The following is a 23,632-nucleotide window of genomic DNA, read 5'->3' as shown; positions in this document are numbered from 1 at the left end:
TTGTTTAATATTGAGATGCCAGAAGTATTGGGACTTTTTAAGATACAAGCATATATTTGTAATTTTTACTATGTTATAATATAAGCATGTATATTATTTCAGTTGTTGTAATAATTATACCTGTTGGGCTTTCTTTTTAATGCCTGTTTTATTGAAGAAAATTACCCTAATTAGATGGGCTTTTTTACTTAAAGCAATTTAACGTGTTTGTTTTAGTGAGAAAATGTTACAATGTCACTGCTTTCACATGTATAGCATCTACCATATAAGTGAAGTCCATCAAAATTATAAACAATATGTAATAAAGCAACATCATTTTGGAAGGGTATAGTTCTCAGGTAATTTAAATCAATTTAAATAAAATCTATATCAGGTTGGGACTAAATTGAGGCAACATTTTCACTTAATTCAGTAGAAAGGAAAAATATACCCGGTCTCATAATTCAGTATAACAACTATTCTAAACCTCCTTTTTATAGAAATTTAAAAAGAGAAAAAAAAAACACCTTAACATTTATTTTTCTCTATATACTGACTTTTCCTCTTCCCAATTCCCTATGAATCTTGCCCTTAATCTGCTCTTCAGAGTCCTACTATGTAAGATTTTTCTAACAGGCTTATATTTTAGCTCTATTATTGTATCAATTTCTTTTTAATAAAAGGTTAAATATTTAAACTTAATCATGGAAACCAGTTGTCTTATACCAGTTCTCCTTAATAAAAAATCACTTTCTGCATTGGTATTTTTTCTCCTGAATTTAATAAATTCCACATTAGTGGTAATAAGTTGAGGCCTAGAACATGTGTCCTATTACAAATGAACAATTGGATATCATTAGGTTGTCCCCCTTTCCTCTGTAGATACATCTTTAGGTGTGTTAATCCATTCAGTAGACACATTAATGAGCACTGGTTGAAGTGTAATATTGGAGGAAGTAAGGCTCGTTGACCTCAGCATGGAGTTTAATACCTCTAATTAAATTAGGTAGTCGACAGTCAGTATAAAGAAATAGCCGTGCCTCTGGCAAGCTAGAATTATTTATGACTCTGGTTCTTTGTTTTAAACTTGAAAGGAGAAAATCGTTTGTATCTATTTTATAGAAACTAATTTTAGTTCTCACTTTTTATTTAAAATATCATGTGGTGATTTTGTAAATTATTTTTAAGCATTTTATTTTCTCAGAATGAGAGGTAAATATCCTTGAACCTGTTTAAGTGTAGTGTTTTATTTCTTGTGAAGAGAAGCTTTTTCAAGGCTCAAGACAGTAGCAGCAGAATTTTTACAACATAGACTATACTTTTTGAACAAATGAATCAAAATATTCAGTTGAACAAAGTACTCTCTTAGAAATATACTACCATATCAAAAATCCTCATATAACCCTAGACAAAGCTATCTGTTCTATAAATTATCTCTATCTGAGGAAGATTGATGGAAAAAAATCACTTAACTGAGTTTATTCTGTTTACTCTTAAATATCAAAAGTACTGCAAGCATTGGTATAGAGTGTTCACAGGGGCTTGTCTCATTTCCTTGGTCTCCTTATTCTGGCCACTTGGTGATACTCTGCTTCATAAGTAGCTGAATTACCCTGTTAGAAGTTTTACGAAGATCAAGTTGAGATCATTGTAATTTACTTAGTTGGAGTCTCCAGTCTGTCATTTCCTGCACCCCCCAAAAGTTGGGAAAGAGGTACTTAAGTCAGTTTCCTCTGAAATATTGTTAGTGTAATGGACAGCACTTCATTTTCTGTTTTTGAATTTGGTCATGATAGTTTCCCAAATAAATCAGCTTTTTTCACCTGATTGGTCTGATTTTAATTTTAAATCTATTTTTCTTTATTTTGTCTAGAAATAAAATTGAAATATACTTTACTTTCCAAAGCACTTTTATGCTAAATATAGTCTGGAAAATGAATTCAAACACAAATTTAAGAAATAATAATGAAATTTTCATTATTTTAGTAAACATTAGTTAGTATAATAATCAATGGTATGGAATTATACTAATCCCAAAATAACAGTCTTACATAACATAATTCTATTTTAATATCCTAGACTTTACCTTTAACCCCACTTTCTGTAAATATACTTTTTATGACAAGAATAGAGCATAGAGAAACCAGGAAATATAAATGGTTCAGAGTAAATTTATCTCACCACTGCAAATGGTATAATTTGGATTCTATAGCAGTGGCTTCTCATTGCATGTAGAATAAAGTTCTGATTCTTCACTATGGCCTTCAATGCCCCATGATTTGACCACCTGCCTGCCTACCTTTCTGATCACATCTCCTGTCACCTTCCTTTTCATGTAGCACAGTCTGGCCCCATAGCCATCATTCTAATCTGCCAACATGTCAAGCTCATTCCCATCTCAGAGGGTATGGACTTACTGTTCTTTCCATTTGAAATGCTCTTTCTCCACATCACCAGGCTTTCTCATTCTCATTGTTCTATTCTCAGATTCACATGACGGTTTCTCAGACTCTCTCAAACCATCCTAGCTAAAGAAGTCCCCTTTACCCAGTAACACTATCGCATTACCCTATTTTATTCTCTCTATAGCATTTACACCTCCTGTCACCATCTTTAAATAAATGCCATAATTGCAGATAATTCTGTGTTTATGCTGTGCACTATGTAATGATAAAAAATTTACCTAGTTACTGTGATATTATAACTAGACTTAACCTGATCATGTCTTGTTTCAGTTCTTGTTTCTCTGAGCCCTTTCTCAAGTCTCCTCTCTTTCTCCCATCATCCGTTTTCTTTTCCATCTGTGTTTCTCCGTTTCTTCAACACAAGCATCAGACTTGAACACGCTCCGGTGTTCTTCCGAGAACTGTTAAGTTCGTGTTCGTCCAAATGTAACCAAAAAAGAAGTCACCCCACGTGTCTAAAAACTGTTGCTTCTCCTTCTCTGAAACTTCAGACTCCAATAATTTCCAAATATAATAGCTTTGTTTTCTTGAGTTTCTGTGATGGAAAATATTTTAAAGGAAAATTTTATACCAAGCTTTTGGTTATACAAGAAGTCAAGTCCAGTAGGGATTTTCCTTTTTTTCAGTTGGTTATTGAGACGTTTCAAAAACCAGTTTTCAAGCTGGGGTCTTTTCAAACACATCTTCTGCACAGAAGTCACACATTTCAATAAAGCATTTTCAGCACTGTCTTTTTAATACTCAGCAGTATGTGTTGAGTGCCCACTCTGCTGAGGTAATTGTATACTAGACACCATTCCTATTGTTTCAAGAAGCTTTTCTTAGTTACTAAAAATGAATGATCCAGACAGCAAGTAAACATATGAAAATATGTATGATCCTAAAATGTATGCAAGTATGCTTTTTAACATGATTGAGGAGTATTTGATAGTGTCAGTTTTGCTATGTGTGGGTGTCTGAAAGATGGGGGAAAGAATGAGGGCTTGAGGCAATATTAATCAGTTTAAATTTCTACATGTATACCACTATCTCCCAAGCTGCCTAACCTGATTAACTTCTGTGCGTTCTTCAAATACCATTATAGGTCAGTTTTCTTTGTTATTTGCATTCAGAGAAGTATATTTAGAGGATTATCTATATCATTAATTATTCAATTATTATTTCTTTTATTCTATCTCCTTCACTGGACTTGAAGCTTTGTGAGAGCAAAGACTGTGTCTGGTTTGTTTTTTGGTTTTTCACCATTGTATCTACACTAGCCAGCACAGTGCATTTAGTCAGCTCTCAGTATTTGCTAATGTATCAAGAAAAGTGAATGGCAGGGGAGAAGCTTTTTAAGAACTTATGAACTAGTTCAGGTATGTGGGATGACGAACATTTGACATAGGGCAACAGTAGATGAAATAGGAAGGAAAGTACAAAAAAGGAATCTAATGGTTTTTTTTTTAAAAATGAAGAGCTTGTTAGAGATACAGTAAGGAAAACAGAAATTGAAGAGTTTCAGATTTTGACCCTGAGTAATTATAATTAGTTGTTAGGTACTTTAACAGAAATGGGGAATTCAGAGGGTAAGCTGATTTTGTGAAAGATGATATAGTTACTTTACATGAAATCTAGTTTCCAGCTCCAGATGAATGATATTTCACGGCATTGAGGAAATCTAGAATTGAATGTAATCTCTGATAATCATGGAAAATGAAAACATTTTGTTGTCTTAAGATAGGCAAACGTCTGATTTTCATAAAAGGACATGGAATAGTCCACTAACTACAAAAATTAACAGTAATGAGCTCCATGTCAATGCCTGACAAAATAGGATTATTAAACAGATGGTTTGTGAGCACTTAGGTAATGAAGTAGTGATCACTAGGAGCCACCATGAGTTCACCATAACAAATCACATCAAAGTAACTTAATTTGTTTTAATAGGATTACTAGATCAGGGAAGGCCATTGACAGTATAAAGCATTTAGCCAAGTTGTTTGTTGTGAACAAGTTGAAGAGATGTGGTCTTAATAGTTCAGTAAGTATATACATTCATGACTGGTTGTATAATCACATCTAGAGGCATAAATTATTTAATGAAAGGCATATAGGGAGGTGGTTAAAAGTATTGTTTCTGGAATTAGATTGCCTTGGTTTCAATTCTGACTCTGCCATTTACTAGTCACGTGACATTAGGCAAGTTAATTTATCTTTTTAAGTTTCAACTCCTCACCTGTAAAAATAGGGGTAATAATAATTATACTTACTTTATAGCATTGTTGTTAAAACTAAATTATGCTAAAGCACTTAGAATAGTAAGAATTTAATAAATGTTGGATATTATTTTAACCAGGAGGAACATTTATGGTGACCTGCTATAAGGCTGTTACCCAGACTTGTCCTACTTGACATTTTTATCCAAAATCTAAACAAAGACACAAGACATTGAATTTAAGGTTAACCCAAATCTGGGTAAGAGAGAGCCATCACATTGAATAGCAGAATCAGGCTAAAAGAGACTTTGATAGGTTTAAGGATAATCTGAACCTGGCAAGGTAAAATTTAATAAGAATAAATATGAAATTCTCCCTTTAGATCCAGCAGTCAGTTTTACCTGCTTAGAACTTTGTAAGAACAAGACTTAAGGGTTTGAATTGACTACAACTTCATTTGAGCCAACTTTGTAAAAATGCAGAAGATAATTTAGTTAACAAAACAAACAAAGTGGTCCCACTATGAGCTGATTGTATTAGAGCATATATTAATAATGTGTTCAATTCCAGACACCACAATTTAATAGAAACTTCGTAAACCGAGGTAATAATCCAAGATAATGAATAGACTTATAAGCTATAAGAGGAGGAACTCTAAGGACACATTTAACATGGAAAAGAAAAGTTGAGGTATATATTAGGCCAATCCTCAAATATCTGAAAAGATAATATATATAATATAGACTGGTTTATTTCGTAAAGCTCATTTTAGAAGAACTAGCTTCAGAAAGCAAATTTTAGCTCAGTGTAAAGAATGTTCTAATGATTGTAGCTCCTTAAAAATGAACGGGCTGACTCATGAAGGTGTAAAGTTCCCAACCCTAGAAATATTCAGACAGAGACAGGATTACTTGTCAAGGATATTGCCATGAGAGTTCTGTATTGGGTGGGAAATCAGAGCTTTAGGGTCTCTTCCAGTGCTGATACTCTATAATGTATTGAGGACTTCAATTTTACACATGTTGAATTTCGTTAAGTACATTATCTTCATGAATTGATAATGATAATCTGCAGCCTATATTATATACACTGAAATAAAATTATTTCAGCAGCATTTGAAGTGAATTTGGAAAAATCATTTGGTCACCAATCATTTTAACAGATTCATCCCATGTACAGAAGTCTTGTACTCTTGGGGCACCTGGGTGGCTCAGTCGGTTAAGTGTCTGCCTTTGGCTCAGGTCATGATCCCGGGGTCCTGGGATCGAGCCCCACATCAGGCTCCCTGCTCAGCTGGGAGACTGGTTCTCCCCTTCCGTCTGCCGCTCCCCCTGCTTGTGTTCTCCCCCCACCCTCTCTCTGTCAAATAAATAAATAAAACCTTTAAAAAAAAAAGTTTTGTACTCTGTTTCAGAAGTGATTGGCATCTGGGTACAAAAACATGTAGGTAGAACTCTGAGAGTGCTCAGAGTATAGAAGAACCTGGAGCGTATACACAGGACACAATCTTGTAAATCCATAAGAGATAAGGAATAAACATAAAATATTATATAAAGTATGTGTGTTAAATATGTCAAATGTACTTCTGAAATGTACTTCTATTTACTGTTAATACTCAAAATTCATTCAGTAATCTTTCAAAAATTCGTAAGATATACATAGCAATGATTAGCAATTTCTCAAGTTGTGTTTATTGTGTTGCAGGTTTTAAAGACCTAAAGATAGAAAAACATACCTAATAAGGACAACATAACCACTCTTTAAAAAATGATAAGGATGTTCTTGAAGCTTTCCCCTCAGAGTGCTTGAACATGTTTAGAATGACTTTGTTATATGTATGGTTCTTGGCCACAAATATCTTCATTACAGTGTCTTAGTAAAAATATATTGTTTTTTTTTCCCATTAAACTTCTTTAACAGACTTTTAATACTCTGTGGTAGATATTTGAAGACAAGCTTTGGTTATAGGATGAAACTTTAGTTGCCCTTTTCTCTCATTTCTTTAGATAAGTGGGCACTAGAAATTATAGATAGCTTTGGCAAGAGTTCAAGGGTTAATGTAGCAGATAAATAAAAGGAATTTTCTGTAAATTGAGACCTGCATTATTTCAGTTGTCTTGTCTTTCCTAACCTAACTCATTTAATTTTAAAAAGTAAATACTTAAATTCTTCCTGACAGTGTGCTCAGCTTTTACTATCGTTTATTACTTCAATTATACTTGATATCACTTAGAACAATCTGCCATTTGGAAATCTCAGTATAGCCTGGAGCTTAGTATTAGATCTGGCTGCTATTGTAACATGTACAGCATATGACATTAATGTATCAAAATTAGATTGGATCATCCCTCCTGGTTAAATTTATTTCACATTTCTTTTGTATTCAGTTAACATAAACCTATTAGGGAAGCTGACACATGGGGATGGCTGTATAGGAAGGATATTTTTAAAGTATTTTGATTAAAAAATGAAATTATAGAGCCATGGCTTTTCTAAGTTGTGTAATCTGTTTGGTTTTTAAAAATGTCACAGAGCCCAAGTACTAAATTTATATTATTCAGCGGGTGTGTATGTCCACACATGTGTGTGGTGTGGTGTAAATAATGAGAATTAAAACTTAAACAATATTTTGATGGTTAGGCCTACCATCATACATTTAGAGCAATAAGTATGTTTATGGTTTCCAAAAAGAAAAAAATTTAATATACTTAAGCCTAAAAAAAAGTCTCCTTAAAAGAAAATAAATATTTTTATACTGTATTTCTTAAATAATAGATTCTGGTCAATAGATGTAGCCTGGGTACTGTCTTATAATCCATCATAGTATCTGAGGGGGCATTTCTTGCTTAGGAATACAAATGTTAAAGTTCAGGGACTTGCCTTGTATTTTCAGATACTTTAATGACATTCATAGTAATTAGGATTTTCTAGCTGTTAGGGACTTTAAAAACCATTAGAACACTGGTTCTTGACTTTTTTTGTGTTACATACTCCTATTTGATAGACTCTCTCCTCAGAAAAATACACAAAATTTTACACATAATTTTCAAATATACACAGAACCCCTTGAACCCAGGTTAAGAACTCCAGGGTTATGGGGTGCCTGGCTGGCTCATTCGGTAGAATGTGTAACTCTTGATCTCTGGGTCATGAGTTCAAGCCCCACATTGGGCGTAGAGCTTACTTAAAAATGAAAAAACTCCAGGGTTAAGGGTAACGGAAGAAAGAATCTTTCATTAATTAGATTTAACTTCTTTTTTGTTTGTTTGTTGAAATCACACATTAACTTTTTTCCTGCTCTGTGTTCTTTAAGCCAAGTAGATTGCATATTTCAAAAATAGAAATTGCTTGTATATTAGCTCATCAAAAAATATTGATGGCACTTATCCTAGTTCTCCCTCTTCTAATTCTAAACCTTTAGTGTGTCACACGTACAGTGTGTCCATTTATCTGAAAGTAGTAGAAAAGCTCATGTGAGATATGCACCAAAAATGGACTCAGGTGTTTGCAGTGACAGAATCAATGTACTAAAATAATCAAATTTTATAATAAAATACATGTTTATATGATAATCTCTATGAAGAAAACTGAAGACTCATGGGTATTAAGTTCACTTTTCTAATAACTTAGAAATCCAACTTTTGGATGTTTTGCTTTTTTAGAATTTTACTCCTCATAACGTTAACTCTCTCTGATTGCCAGAAGCACCTTTGTAAAGCACGACAAATATTTAAACAACATCTTCAGAGTCTAACACATGTCAAGAAATCTGTTTGGAAGAATTTCATATACATCATTTCATAGGCAAAAATGTTGAACCAAATACAGTCAACTTTCTCTTAATAGATTATTTACCCAATTTATGAATTATCTATTTCTTTTCCTTCTCTTCCTGTTGCCTTCTTTAGGCAACTTTACTGCTCATTAGCCCTTTGAGAGAGTGGTCGGAAAAAAAGAAAAATCTTACGTCGCTCACTTTTTAAAAACATTTAAACAATCTTGTAGAAGGTTTCATAGTGGGAAACTAGTGTAGTTGCTAGTTAAGGAGAGTATTTGGGCTGTATGTGAATTTTATTCATCTGAGTTCTATGCTTCCCATTGACTGTAGACAGCTGAACATTTTCTGGTCTTTTGCAGTGTCTCCTAATGTTTTGAGTGTTTGTGTTTCATGTGAAAAATGATCAAATGAAATTCATGGTTTTTTATTTCTTTACGTTTTAATCTTTGTATAGTATAGTATTGTATAGTATATTGTCAGTAGCTGTTTGAAGAGCTATATGCTTTTTTCTAAAGCACTATGAACTATTTTCTTGGTTTTCCAGTTGAGACATTTGGGAAATGACGAAGTACACATTGTTTGGTCAGAGCATACTAGAGACTACAGGAGAGGAATTATTCCTACAGAATTTGGTGATGTCCTTATTGTAATATATCCAATGAAAAATCACATGTTCAGTATTCAAATAATGAAAAAACCAGAGGTAAGAACTCCTTATGTTACATTTTAATAATATATTTTGAGCTCTATGTGAGTTTGTAAGTTTCTTCTTTCAGAAGAATTAGACTAGGCATATCAGGTTGTGAAAACAGGGGGAAGTGAGACACAGACTCTGATAGCTATGTAAGTTGTGTAAGTCTGGTTCAGAAGGCGCTAAAACTGGAAAAATTGCAAGAAACTATGTTCAAGTGGGAGAAGGCTAAGGTAGTGCCAGAGTGGAAGTTCCTTTCTACCAGGCTCACAGAAGGATTGCCTGTTACTAAGAGGATGATCATAGTTTCCTAAAAGACACAATAAGAAGTAATCATTCCCTTTAGGACAGGAATGTATCATTCCTGTATTTTTAGTTAATATATCTTACTAAGAATTACATGATTATGTAGTCATGTTCCTTAATAAAGGAAAGTTCTACAAAGTCAAAAAAAAAAAAAGAAAAAAGTTCTAGTTAGATCTCTTCTACCATAAGGTTGAAATACACTTGCAGAAGTATTTTCTTTCAAAATAATTTAAAAAGTGTGGTAGTGTTTCGGTGTCTTTCTTATCTTTTAATTGAATACCTTCAATTTATAGGAAACCTATTTTTTGACAGTTGATCCTGAATCTTTAGAATTTCTTGAATTAGACTAAGTTTCCCAGGTGTGAGTTTTTAAGTTTACAGCCAGGTTTTTTTAGGGTTTATCTAAACCAGAGGTCAGCAAACTATGACCCACTTCCTATTTTTGTACAGCCTGCAAACTATTAACGGTTTTTATATTTTTAATGGGATTTTCTTTTTTTTTTTTCTTTTTTTGCTTTTTTTGCTTTTGTTGTGTTTTCAGTGTCCCCTTTCCCCACCACCTAGGTTTTTGTTTTTTAAAAAAAATCAAAGAAGAGGGACGCCTGGGTGGCTCAGTTGGTTAAGCGTCTGCTTTCCGCTCAGGTCATGATCCCAGGGTCCTGGGATCAAGTCGCACCACACACCCCCACACTCTCCCCCCCCCCCCAATTCCCTCACCCCCACCCCGTCAGGCTCCCTGCTCAGCTGGAAGCCCGCTTCTTCCTCTTCTTCTGCCCCTTCCCCCCACTCATGTTCTTTCTCCCTGGCTCTGCTCGCTCTCTCTCAAATAAATAATCTCTAAAGAAAAAAAAAATTTTTTAATCAAAGAAGAACATACATCAGGGACAATATATGGCCACAAAGCCATATTTTTTGAAATATTTACTGTATTATCTGAGGCTCACATTATTGCCTTCAGCTGTCATTTGTACCAACCATATTCAAACAGAATAACTTTGAAACTGTCAGTCATCTGATAAAAATGACAATTACCGAAACATAGATTTTTTTCTAATAAACCATGTAATAAAAGTCTTTTAGGTTCTGTAGTAAAGCTGGTATCACTCAAAAATAATGAAGACCTAACTTACTGCCTATAAGGATGTATTATCTTCACTGTGTTTACTCAATGGAGGGAAAGGAATTTATTTCCAGTGTTGGATTTTGGTGTGCAATAGAGGCTACAAAAATTTAAAAACTGTCAGGGAATAAGAGTTATTTAGTCAGTTAAATGAAGCACAGTTCTTTTGAATGGGGAAACCCTGTAGACCTTTGGCATTTTTTGTTTATTGTCCTGGTGTTAACCATGGAAAAGAATTGAATTTGAATAGTATTTCTATGAAGGAAGAACTAAAGAGGAAGTAGAAACATTTTTGTGTGCAATGTCTTGATTATTCTTATTTATAACCTTTCTCCAATATGAGTATAAAATTATATTCTAATTTCTCAATCAGGTTCCCTTCTTTGGTCCACTTTTTGATGGTGCTATTGTGAATGGAAAGGTCCTACCCATTATGGTTCGAGCAACAGCTATAAATGCAAGCCGTGCTCTGAAATCTCTGATTCCACTGTATCAAAACTTGTATCCTTTTAACAGTATGGTTTCTACTGTAATACATGTCTACTTTACAAGGTAAGTATTTCTTATGTGTTAGGTGAGTTTCTGTTTATGGATATATAAATGCTAGAGTTCCTCCCCCGTGTTTGAGCAGTTATGATATTTGAGTGGTGTATTTTCTTTTTTATACTACTAATCAGGACTTATCTTTTGGTTAATTAATTAGGGCCCCATTAGGGGTACTCTAATACTCTAGAGTACGACTAGGTACTCTGATAGTCTAGGTGTATAAAAATAACCAAAATAGTCATCATTAAGTACTCAATCTCGTTGAAGAGATACACTGTTTTTAGTGCATGTGTTGTAACAGAGTTATGTACAGTGTTCTGGATGTATAATGACAAGCAGCCTCTCAGCTGGAAGGGGTAGTGGTGTCAAGAAACTCTTATGAGAAATGTGAGGATTGAATATTGAAAGATGATGAATACGAGTTAATCGGGTGGGTGAGATTGAGAAGAGCATTCCAGGCAGAGGGAACAAGGTAAACAAAGATGTGGAAGTATGAGAGGACGTGGGATGTTTAATAACATGGCTTCTGGAGCCAGATCTGGCCTTCACTTCCTTAGCTATCTAGCCTTGGGAAAATTATTTAACCTGAGCTTCAGTTTCCATATCTATAAAATGAGAATGATAACATCTAGCTCATTGTGTTAGGAGAACTGAATGAGTCATTATGTATAAAGCTCTTAGAGCAATGCCTGGCACAAAATATATACACAGTTTTAAATTTTACATTGTTTTCTGATATTCCTTTCTAAAATGAATTTGTGTTTCCATGTACCTTTTCTATATGATTAAAAACATTTGTATTATTTTTCTTTTACTTAATAAGTTGTTAAGCTTTACAGGGAAGGCTTTTTAAAATATCCTGTGTTCTATTCCACATGAAATGGATTTATCGTAATTCTGCCACATATATTCTCTTCTTTTGATGAAAATTGACTTAAGCAATCTGATTCCTATGTAATTTCTCATGTATTCTGACACTGTGAAATGGAATTATAGGTGGATCATGGCGTGGTACATTGATTAAGCTTAATGACATTTATGTAGCATTTCTTATTTGTGACAGTTATATCTTCACTTACTTTTAAGTTGAAAGCTCAGATCTGAAGTGGTTATTGTAAAATGCAGTGATTTGGTTTATTATTTCCTGAATATCTGTAGAAAGTTAGCTGAGCCAACAAGGAATGTACAGATTATTACCCATAAACTAATTTTATCCACACTGTCAACTCCTCTGGGGTTGTCTTCTTTCTAACCTTTGCCTCCTTACAGTTTGCCTGATCCTGATGTTCATCCTAAGGTTAGTGTCCTCCACCATTTCATTTAAGACACAATTGAAAGAATGCCTTAAGTCTTTTGGAAAATTGATGAGAGAGATTAGACTATAGTACAAAACTCTATTTGCCTCTTGTGTCATAAAACAGGAGCTCAGTTTTGTGAGCAAACACAAACTATTTCTGACCCAAGGTACAAACATTTAAGATGCACACCTTACCAAATAGTTAAAAATGCAAAATTAAAAATATTGGGGCTATGGCTTAATTTCTTTTTCCTGCATCTAAGTTCATACTCTTGAGAACTATTTCAGATTTGCATGTTATACTAGAGGTATGGTGGCTGGATTTGCAGTTAGAAAATACTGATTTTTAACTCAAGCTCTGCCTTGTGATCTTGGTCTAGTCACAGAATTTCTAAACCTCACTTTTTTTGTCTGTAAAAAAGATAATACCCATCTCAGAATTACTGTGAAGATTAAATGAGGTAATGAATTTGGGTGTGCTTGGTAAGTGAGTACATTATTTTGTGCAGCGATTAATTCTGTTATCTGTAAAGATTACAGTCAATATTAAAACAACTCTACCCAACACCAAGGAGTTGCCTAATTGAGTTTTTATGTTTGGTTGGTTGGTAGGTTAATTGATTGGATTGGATTTTCAGGCCTGTTTCTTGAAGTTTTTTAATAGTTAGCTCATCTTGCTGAGACATTAATAGATACCACATTCGAGAAAATTTCTAAGATAAAGAGAGATAATTTCAGATTGAAAGAGTAAACATGAACATTTTATTTACACAGCAAATATGAGCAATTTCCATCAGCAGAACCACTTCTGGAACACTCAGAATAAAAACATAAAATCAGACAGATCAAAGAAATTTTTCTTGACTCGGAAGCTTGAATTTAGAAGCTATGTGGAAATTATTTCTCCATACTATTTAAGGATGTAATAAAGATGCTCCTAGCCTTTGCTAATCTGAGGAATATATAGTCATCTTTTACAGGGACTCACTAAGTTCTATATTAATTCTAAATGTCAGGGGAAATGATTTCATACAGGTAGATTACTTGATTTTTAAATGCAGCCTTATATACTAAGTTACAACTAGGTGTTTTTAAGATATTGAAATATAGATGTCTTTGAATTTTAAATAATGTATATCTCAGAAATATATTAAATTTTAAAATGTATGTTTTTGACAAATCCAGATAAGTTCCCATTGAGGAAAAAAATCATGTGTTCTAAAACAGATCAATAGAACTTAACAGAAATTATGACAGAAATTGAAATAGAAGTAGGCTTTGAAAACCACCAGTTACTACTTTAATCCTCATAAGAGAAATAAAGAGATAAAAGATTATATAATAAACTCACTTATATTTGGATAATTATACTGCTGTGTTAGTTATTTTATGCCCAATAAAAGTACCCACTAAGATTCCACAGCATAAATTGTGCTATTTATGATCATTAAATACAGTTTAAATTTTATCCTGGGAACATCTTCTGTAACTATGAATCTAATGTTGTTCACTAAATGAGGACAATATTGATTGTCATATGCTGTCCAAATCGATCATGCTGGCAGCCAGAATTGCAGTAATCTGTCAGTATTGATGACTGTCTTTCAAGCTTTGAAACCTCTCCTTCACTTCACTTGTCATTTCTTGCATTACTTGTACTTGAAAAGCATTTTCTTGCAACCTCGGTCTTTGTCAGCTAGGCGATTTTTTTTTTTTTTTTTTTTTGTCTCGAGCTCAATTTGTTGATCATGCAATTAGAATTGAAATGCAATGCTGGGGAGCAAGAATAGGCAGATTCTGGGTAACCAGTGGACCTGAGGGGTATTTCAGGTTGATCTGAGCCATCATTTGTTAGTTACCTGTTGAGTGTGTGTGTGTGTGTGTGTGTGTGTGTGTGTGCGCGCGCGCGCGCACGCGCACGCTGGGGTTGGGTTGTTTTGCTGTTGTTGTTTTTAATTTTTTTTGGCTTTTTTGCAGTGGGAATAATAATGTTGCAATAGTAATTTCATGATCTTAGCTATCATTACTCTATACCTTAAATAAAAATTTTAAAGCAATTTTTTATGATCCTAGAGACATTTCAACTATGTACAAATGTTAAATATGATGCTATCATGTATGTACTTTTTTAACATGAGATTTATTATAAAAAGAAATTTTCAGAAGTTACAGTGTACAATCATGTTGTATTAGGGTTCTCAAAGAAACAGAGTCAATGGGATGTAGGTATATACGTACATAAAGAGAGAAAGATTAATTTTAAGGAATTAGCTCACACAGTTGTGGGGACTGTGAAGTCTGAAATCTGCAGGAGTTCTTAGGTAGAGTTGATATTGTAATCTGAGTCAGAAGGCATCTGGAGGTAGAATTCCTTACTTCCGTAAGGACCTCAGTCTTTTCTCTTAAAGCCTTCAACTGATTGGTTGAGGCCCACCTACATACATTATAGAGTATGATCTGCTTTACTCAGTCTCTTGATTTTAAATGGTAATCACATCTGAAAAAATACCTTCACAGCAATGCCAAGACTGGTGTTTAACCAAAACCTGGATACCATGACCTAGCCAAGTGGACAAAATTAACTGTCTCACATGTCCCATTTTTCTTAAATTTTTCTTTTTAACCGTACTGTAAAATATAACTTGAAAAAAATACATAAATTCTAAATGTACTGTATGGTGAATAATTATAGTTTAACCATGACCAGCTCAAGAAATAGAACTGTACTGTTATTCTTCTATCAAAAATATTTCCTGATCACTTTTATGATAGTGGTGAAAATTTGAGAAACATGTAGAGACAAATCACAGTTGAGCCTTGAACAACATAGGTTTGAACTGCACAGGTCCACTTATTTGTGGGGTTTTTTTCTGACAAATACTGTATAGTATTATAAATGTATTTTTTCCTCCTTAGGATTTTCTTAATATTTTCTTTTTTCTAGTTTATTTTAAGAATACAGTATGAAATGCATGTAACATACAAAGTATGTGTTAATCAACTTCTCAGTAAGGCTCTGATCAGCAGTAAGCTATTAGTAGTTAAGTTTGGGGGGAATTAAAAGATTTTGGAGCTGCATGGGATGTTGGCACCCCAGCCTCCATGTTGTTCAAGGGGCAGCTGTAGATGGTAATTTTTTTCTCCAATACGCTTATCATTTAATAGGGGAGAGAATAATATGTAAGTTAATAATTATAAGATAAAATGTGACATAGGGTTATAGGTAAAATGTTCTGGGAGTTCTAAGGAAGAAATTATTACTTAGGGAGTAAGAAAATAAAGAATGCATAGAAAATCTGGGACTCAGAGGGTGAGATTTTAGAAGATGGAATGCAGCATGTCTTTTATAATTCTTGTAATTATATGTAGGGGCTTTTTAAGGGGCTTCTTGTAATTTATACGTAGGGGCTTATTTTATTATTTATTTTATATTATATGTTTATATAATATATATGTGATATTCTGAAATACACGGTATGAGGGATATTATAAAATTAAATGGCATCTTTAAAAAACACGTTCTTCCTAGGTTTAATATTCTTTCCTACCAAACCAATATTATTTGATTTGTTCTAATCTGTTTAGATTTGACCTTTTTGTAAATGCCAGAATTGGGTTTCTGTTTAACTTTATCAGACAAATTACCAGAAGTCAATGATCATTCTTCAATTAGTCACAGTTTGTTATCCCTGCAGTTCTACTACTCACATGTAAGGAACTTGTTGCAAAAGTATGAGAGCCAAAATGAAATGAAATGTAATTGATTGGCTCCACTAATGTAGTTTGCCATTCATTATGATAGAACATTATAAAACCTCTTAGGGAGGCCCATCAATATTGCTGCCATTTCGTGTTAGAAGAAAGTGAGTTTATTGAGAAACTATATAATTTTATGTATACTGTCTTTTGAAGATTATTTAAGATAATATTCATAAAAATGGAATGTCCTTAATTTATAAATTATATTTTCAAATGTGGAAGCTGATTGTTGGCAAGTCAGTCCAGAATCACTTACTAAGTTTTATTTTAATCTGTAAAAAGAGTACTAAACTCAAGACTGTCGTAAGGATTAAATTATCTGTAGAGGCACTAAGCAGCCTGTCATGTAGCAAGAGCTCAGAAAATGGTAGTTACCTGATACTTGAGGATATTATTACGTTCTACACTAGAAATATTCCTCTAAAACACAAATATAAGTATATAAAAAAAACTCGTGCTGGCTGTTGAGTGTGTATTGAAATTCTTATGTGAATTCTTTGCACGCAAACAGTTCTTACTAGCTTAACCCTCCCAACCTCATATCCCTCACTGTAGTTTTGTCAAACGTACTTGTACTTCTTCCTGCTCCACCCCTCATCCTTACTGTCATGTCCCACCATACTGACACTCAGGACACTCTGTCTGTGTCTAGCTAGACCATATTTATCATCCCTGAGTGCTCTTTTCTTTTCTATGGTTTTGCCCCAAGAATACCCTTCTCTATTATCTTCCATCTAATATACTCGTTCTGCATGACCCAGACTTTTTTTTTTTTTAACAAAGTTTCCTTCTCTAAGCAACACACTCACTGCCTTATAACATTTTGTTATAGGACTTATTGTATGTGCACATATTAATAAGTCTTACTAATCCTGGTTTCACTAACTTCTACCACAGCAATAACAGTACAGGTTAGGGTAGATGGATTCATGGGTGGATGGATGAACTATTCATTTTTTCTTTTTAACAGAAAATTTCTGTTCATTTCCAAGTGTACTTTTAAAAATAAGTTGTTCATTGTTGTTATATTTGGTGGTTTGTATTGGTCTAGGCTACAACTGTAAGAGCATGCTGATAGGTAAGGAAAGGAAACCTAAGAACAGTAGAAACTGCCTCTGATACATGAACAAGCCAGAATAGCATACACACAAAAGGTGTTGTATTTTGACTGATTAATCATTATATTTTTACTAGAGGACATTACAGTTTAATGAAAATAATTTTCAGAGATCAATAGTCAGTGAGGTTTCCCCCTCCACTTCTTGAGGGGGGTGAGGGGGCAGGCAGGATCTGTCAAGGAGAAAGGTGAGCCAAAACACTTGTGTCTTGATGAAGTGACAGATGTTGTCCTAGGAAGAGTACAATTTAATGTCCCCCACTCCCCAAGGACAGAGGCAGCAGTGGTTATAGTCCTGAAGGCTTACACTCCCTGAAGGGCAAGGAAGGTGGTAGCCACAGGAGAGCTGGGAGGGGCAGCTATGAAAGTCTACATACTGCTGAGGTCTTTGGTTTCACTTCTTGAAACTTTGCACCACCTACATCAGTGATTCCATTAGGAGCCCTCAATATCTCGTCAAGTGCCCTTCATTCTACATACTTTCTAAATGAAAGTCTTAAACTTCATGGACAAATTGGTTATTTGTTACAAACTCTAAGATTTATATTTTGTGGTCATTCATACTTCAAAAGAGGAGAATTCTTTAAATAAAATATTTCACCAACTAAGTGATCCAGGCTTTGTGGCTTTTGAAATGCTCGCAGCCCTTGTGCCTTTGATATTAACCATTGTAGTATGTCCTCTCTAAGAGCAGACAGACATTCTTATTTACTTAACAATGTGCTCTGTAATGAGAGCATTTCAGTCTCCTGTGTTAAAGAGATGGACATTGCTGTTGAAGGTTTTTTGGGTTTTTTTTTTTTTAAGCTTTGATTAAACATACCCCTCCCCTGGCCTGTATTTTATTGCTAAACCTTATAGTCTGTGTATGCACATAGATTAATTATTTAAACAAACAGGGACCCTGGATATGTGCAACACTTCTATTGTGATTCTAATATAGTCTTATATCAGTTTTATTTTATTCAGCTGTTCTTTTTAAAAAATGGCAATATATGCCTATTGATGATGTTATTGGTATTTTGAGAGGTTTCCTTACAATCATTGTGGGAATATTTTATTGCATGCCTTTAAAGGTGTTAGTTTTGGGCTAGCAAATATGCCTTTGTCCTTCCAAAAATATAAAGGCAATAAACATAAATCTCTCTGCTATGTAATAAATTTTTGATAGTAGTGAAGTTTATTCTGTAGAATTGAACCAGTGTCTAAAAATGGCATCTTTTAACGTTCTCTAGAGATGATCATTTTACTAATTAAGACCAATAATAATTACTTTTCCTATATTTAAACAACGGGAGCTCACAAAAATGACTTCAGTATATGACCAACTTCTTTTTCTATTTCATTATATTAATTCTAGAGATATTTTCGATTTTTATTCTCTACCAAGAACACTTAATGCATCAATGACAGATTTAAGTATTAAAAAAGGCTATACTGAACATCAAAACTACTTTAAAATAAGTACGTTTAAGATCCTCTCAGAAATAAAGGAATAAAATCTTACGAAAGAAGTCATTACCAAAGGGGAAAAAAGTGACTGTCTCAGTAGAAGTTGAATGGCATCCAAACTTGTTCATGTAAAAAAAGAAAGTTTATATTCCTTTCCGCAAAAAAAAAGGTTGCTAAGCAATTTGGGATCTTTCATTTATTCACCAAATATTTCTTGACTACCTACTGTATGGGAGGTGCTGTGAGAGAAAAGCTAGGGATAGAAAAACAGTCACTGCTTTCAAAGCTTACAGTCTGGTACAGCGGCTTACAGTCTGAATGGGTGAGTGGGTGGGTGGGTGAATGGGTGAATGAGCAAGTAGTGAATGAATGAAGTGCCCTCTGGTGAGGAGTCCAGCAGTAGTGATATCTGCAAAGTAGGGTGGTAAAAGTGATTTATTACAGTGGGAGAGGATAGTGGGGAGGAGGAAATTAGGAATGGTTTTACCAAGGAAGCATGAAGGGATAAAAGTGTAATGTGGGTAAGAAATAGGAGTTCCTCAGTATCGGGTGGTATAAAGCAAAGGGAAGAGTAATAGCAGATGAGGTCCAAACCAGATAATGCAGTCAAGCAGAAAAACAAAACAAAACATAAACTTGGTTTTGTAATGTTACGACCAGTAATACAACAGCCAGTGTCTAAGATGACAGTTCCTTTTGCCTTTATATAATTCTTGCTTCTTGAATAGCAGAGCACAGCTTGAATGTATTTTCCTTTTATAGTAAAGTCTTTCTAAAATGAGTTAGTTTATAGATTATTTAAATAAAGTATTTTTTATACTTAGTCATACAGTAATTTCCAGGCTAGTAACAGTAATAGCTAGTAATAAGACTAAGAAGTTCTCTAAGTGTTTGATAATATTTACATATATTTGCCATTTCAAAAAGAGCATTTGAGATTATCCTAATCTTAAATTTTATGATAGACTCACATTCTTGCATAACAAGCCTTCTTTACACTTTTCCTGTAAAGTACTTTCATGCCTTATTAAGTGCTTTTACACACTATTTGCTTTTTTACGTTACTGATAAATGAGGCATTTTTTATCCTATTCCGATAGTACCTTGGCTTCACGGCAAAAATAGCAAAGGAAAAGAAAGCACTACCACCATCTTCACTGTCTCGTCAAATCCTGTGTGGCAGTATGGTCCACATACGCCAGTCTGAACAGTTGGGTCATATCATAGTGCATGCAATAGAAGGAAGGTAGAGAACTCTATCAGCTGTTGGGCAAACTGTCTTTAAAGATAACAAAATGAAGTTTCTCTACTTCCCTCTTCGTTAAATTCTCACCTGGGATAGAACAGGGACTTTTTTTTTTCTCTGTTAAACCCATATGTTTTTTATATTAGTGATGGAGGTGCACTGGTATGTTCACATTATCGTTCACTACACCTACTACTATATAATGTACAAGTTTTATTCTAGTCTTTGTTTAAATATAAAAACAGCAGTAGATTTAGATGCTATTTGTGGATTTCAGAGAGCAAAGAATGATGTAAAGCTGAAATTAATCTCTAACCTTGTTTGACATAGGAATTACAATGCTTTTGATCCATTCTTTTCCTTTTACTAAACATGAGGGGTTTTGCCATTGAATTTTTAATAACTCAATAATGGAATTAAAATTAAACTATGGGTCACAAATCTCCCCATTTTCTTCTAACTGCTTTTCCTCTCAAACACTAGAATACAGCCTATTTAAATCTTAACTTTTGCTTGCCAAACCACTGTTACCGTCCATCTGTTCATGCCAATTGTAAAGAAGGTTCGGTTTTTAGTGAAGCTTTGCATTTCACATAAGGTATGTGAAGTGAAATTTCACAAGGGACATGATGGATCCTGATTCATAGTGATAAACCTTTGGGGCCATCAGGGTTGGCATATGGTCCAGTATGATATGAAGGCTTGGGTTCCCTGGCTTCACTTCTCTGGCGTGAAGCTGATAAAACCTGGCTCTTGAGTATTATTTCACTGGACACCAATCATGGGCAGCAGGAACTGCCCATTTAACTCTCTGTGGGAAGGAAGCCCAGAGAGCATTCACAATGGTACCATTGTCGAGTTGCAAACTGCTCTGAACAGCTTGACAGCACTAGGGAGGAGGGGAAGGGGTTGCTTTACTAATTGCTGTTCAGAAAAGAGAAGGAGCAAAAATAGCTGTTGTAGAACTGATCTTTCTACATTTACTTACTCTCTTGATAGGAGTGTTGACTTTTATTTAGCACATACCTACTATAAAAAGAAAGCAAATAAATATATTTAAGCACCCACCTGTAGTAATTTCTTGTTAACATGCCATTATCTATTCTAAACCCACCAGATTATAACAGCAAAAGTCAGTTTTGCTTTATGATATTTTTTATGTTTAGATGAAAATGTATTTTTTTAATCTTCACAAAAAATTTTTTTTAATTTAAAATAAGGGAAAATGGATTAAAACCACCACAATCCATGTATCAGATAAAGTTAAACACAAATTTGGCTTAATTTCCTTTATACTGTGTTTTTTAGAATTCCCAAATATCTGAATACCTACAAGCTACATTAATATAGAAATGTAAATTAATCCTATGCATAACAATCGCAAGTGCTAAAATAATCCACTGTAGATAAACTAGTCAGCAAGTCTTAGGGTTAAATACCGGATTTATCATTTAAATGAATAGCTGATGACTATTTCAGTCATTTGTGGTTCTCTCTCTCTCTCCTTGAAGTCTGTTTTGGGTATATTTAAAAATATGAGGGTTGTTTCCCTTTTTATGAAGCAATGTATGCCATGATATTTGTATAAACACTTACTGCTGGCCTTTCCATTTTTTCTGGTCAGTCTAATCAAGCATTTGGTGGTTCTGATGCAAAGAAACAATGATCTACTTCGGCTTACTTCAGCCCCCAGGATCCTGACCTTACAGCGTATTTCCATAGATAATGATTTCAGCTGAACCTAAGTTGACTAAATTATATTGCAATGTTATCATTTCTGCAACATGTCCTTTAATTTATAATTTTTTAAAAAGGGATGCTCTTGCTAAGTTGGTGAAAAATCAAATACATGTTTGTGAAATAGTAACAGTCTAAAATTTACCAGTCGTCCATCTCCTCATGTCCCCTTAAATGCTTTTAGTAAATGGGCACCAGTGCAGTATTTCAAAAACAGTAATTCATTGAATGCCCATTCTTCCTTTTACTGCAGAATAGATTATATTTAAGTCAAGATTAATGGGTAGATTTTGATGTTAAAGTCCAGTCTCTAAGCCCATCATTCCCTCGGGGCATATAGTGCATTAGTTTAAGCCAATATACTGTTTATCATAGATTCTATGACACAGTCTTAAATGACAGTTTGTTGTACTTTGTAACTACTTACCATGATAATAAATCACTTTTTCTGTACTCCTGATAATTATAGCATTTAAACAAAATCTTAATTAAGTTAGTACACATTTAGGTAGAGATAACACGTAAGTAATTGTACACTGTAAAATTTCACTTATTTTTTTCCTTTTTGCAATCTTCTAACGAGAATCCAAGTTTAGTGTTTAGTTCAAACACATACATTCATTTCCTCAACTTTAACATACTGAAATTTTTGTTCCACAAAGGAACAATACAAAATGTTTCTAGTTATCCCCCAATGTTTTTTAAAGTCTTAGACTAAGACTTGTGATTCTGAAGCAGTCTGTTGACTGTGAAAGTCTCGTTATTACTTAATGATAATATTTTCAAGTACATCTTACCAAGAATGAGAATCTAAAATTTTAACTTCATTAAATTTGAAATCTAGGTAACTCAGTTTTTCTTTTAGATGTTTTACTTCATACAACTTTCATGAAAGTGGAATATACATATTTCATAATCATGTTAGTGCTTTTTAGAAACCATCAGTGATTATTGGATTATTAAATCAGGAAGGATTTTTCAGAACCTTTAGGGAGGTTTAAATTTTTAATCCTATTTATTTAAGGTTAATCTTTTTAAATGTATTTACATGAACTTTGGTAGAATTGGGCTTATCAACTTTTTACTTAATGTTTTCATTTAGTAATTGACTGATTTATGAGCAATTATATATGGTCCAAATTTTATTCAACTCCAGCTTTCAATAATAGGACTATCCTCACACTGCCTTAGCACCTGTTATGGATTTTGAGTCATCTGGCAGCCCATGGGACTTAGATAAAGAAGTACCAGGTGTCCTGCCTGTCTCCTAATTGAGACGCAGTGAAAACAATATAGACTTGGCACTATGGTTAAAAGGATGGATTAAAGCCCAGCTTTGTCTACTCTGACAAATCACAGCTTTTCCTTCATTGCGTAGATAGTAGCAACTACTAAAGAATTTCATTAGTATAATGCATCATAAAAATCATACACAATGATTTGTTATAACCTGTTGCAGACTTTCAAAGAGATTTCTATTAAGGTAATACAAATACACAATATTAATAACAAGATACATTCCATTTACTTAGAGGAAATTTTTACTGTATATGAGCTACACTGCATGTGTCTTAAAGAAATTAGCTACTGTAGGAAAGGAATGGAGTATGGATTTACCAGATCTTGGCTTTATAACGTAAGCAAGTATAATTTACTTTCATCCTATAGATGAGCAGTGCCTAGGCCATGGGGTACTTAATTGCCCTGTATATTTCAAGAAAATATGACCCTTTACTACTGCTAATAATAGCCATGTGATCCTTGAGATGTACTTACAAAATATATCTATGTATATATCTCAATAAAAGTCTTATTTTTCATTATTTCTCTAAGATCCTGTGTAATGACATTGCTTCAGAATATTGGAAGATACTTCAAGGCCTTTTAGAACTAAAAAGCCAAATGTTTATTTTCTCATTTTTATTACAGCATGCCTAGGAT

At 33.8% G+C, this 23,632-nt stretch overlaps 1 protein-coding gene across 8 annotated transcripts in view; it reads left to right on the top strand.

Moving 5' to 3' along the window:
- The window catches only part of RALGAPA1 (Ral GTPase activating protein catalytic subunit alpha 1), a 258,245-nt gene that overhangs the window by 218,830 nt on the left and 15,783 nt on the right, over positions 1–23,632 (top strand). For all 8 annotated transcript variants that reach the window (XM_045799896.2, XM_087858978.1, XM_087858977.1 and 5 more), the window contains 2 exons: positions 8,965–9,123; positions 10,911–11,038. In XM_045799896.2, coding sequence (XP_045655852.1) covers positions 8,965–9,123; positions 10,911–11,038 — 287 coding nt within the window. The remainder of the gene's footprint in view (positions 1–8,964; positions 9,124–10,910; positions 11,039–23,632) is intronic.

Source organism: Ursus americanus, chromosome 35 (genome assembly GCF_024610735.1).
Source record: "Ursus americanus isolate L20-20 chromosome 35, mUrsAme1.1.p, whole genome shotgun sequence".
NCBI lineage: Eukaryota > Metazoa > Chordata > Mammalia > Carnivora > Ursidae > Ursus > Ursus americanus.
The sequence above is the reverse complement of the archived record's forward strand: the minus strand, read 5'-3'. Positions and strand labels throughout refer to the sequence as shown.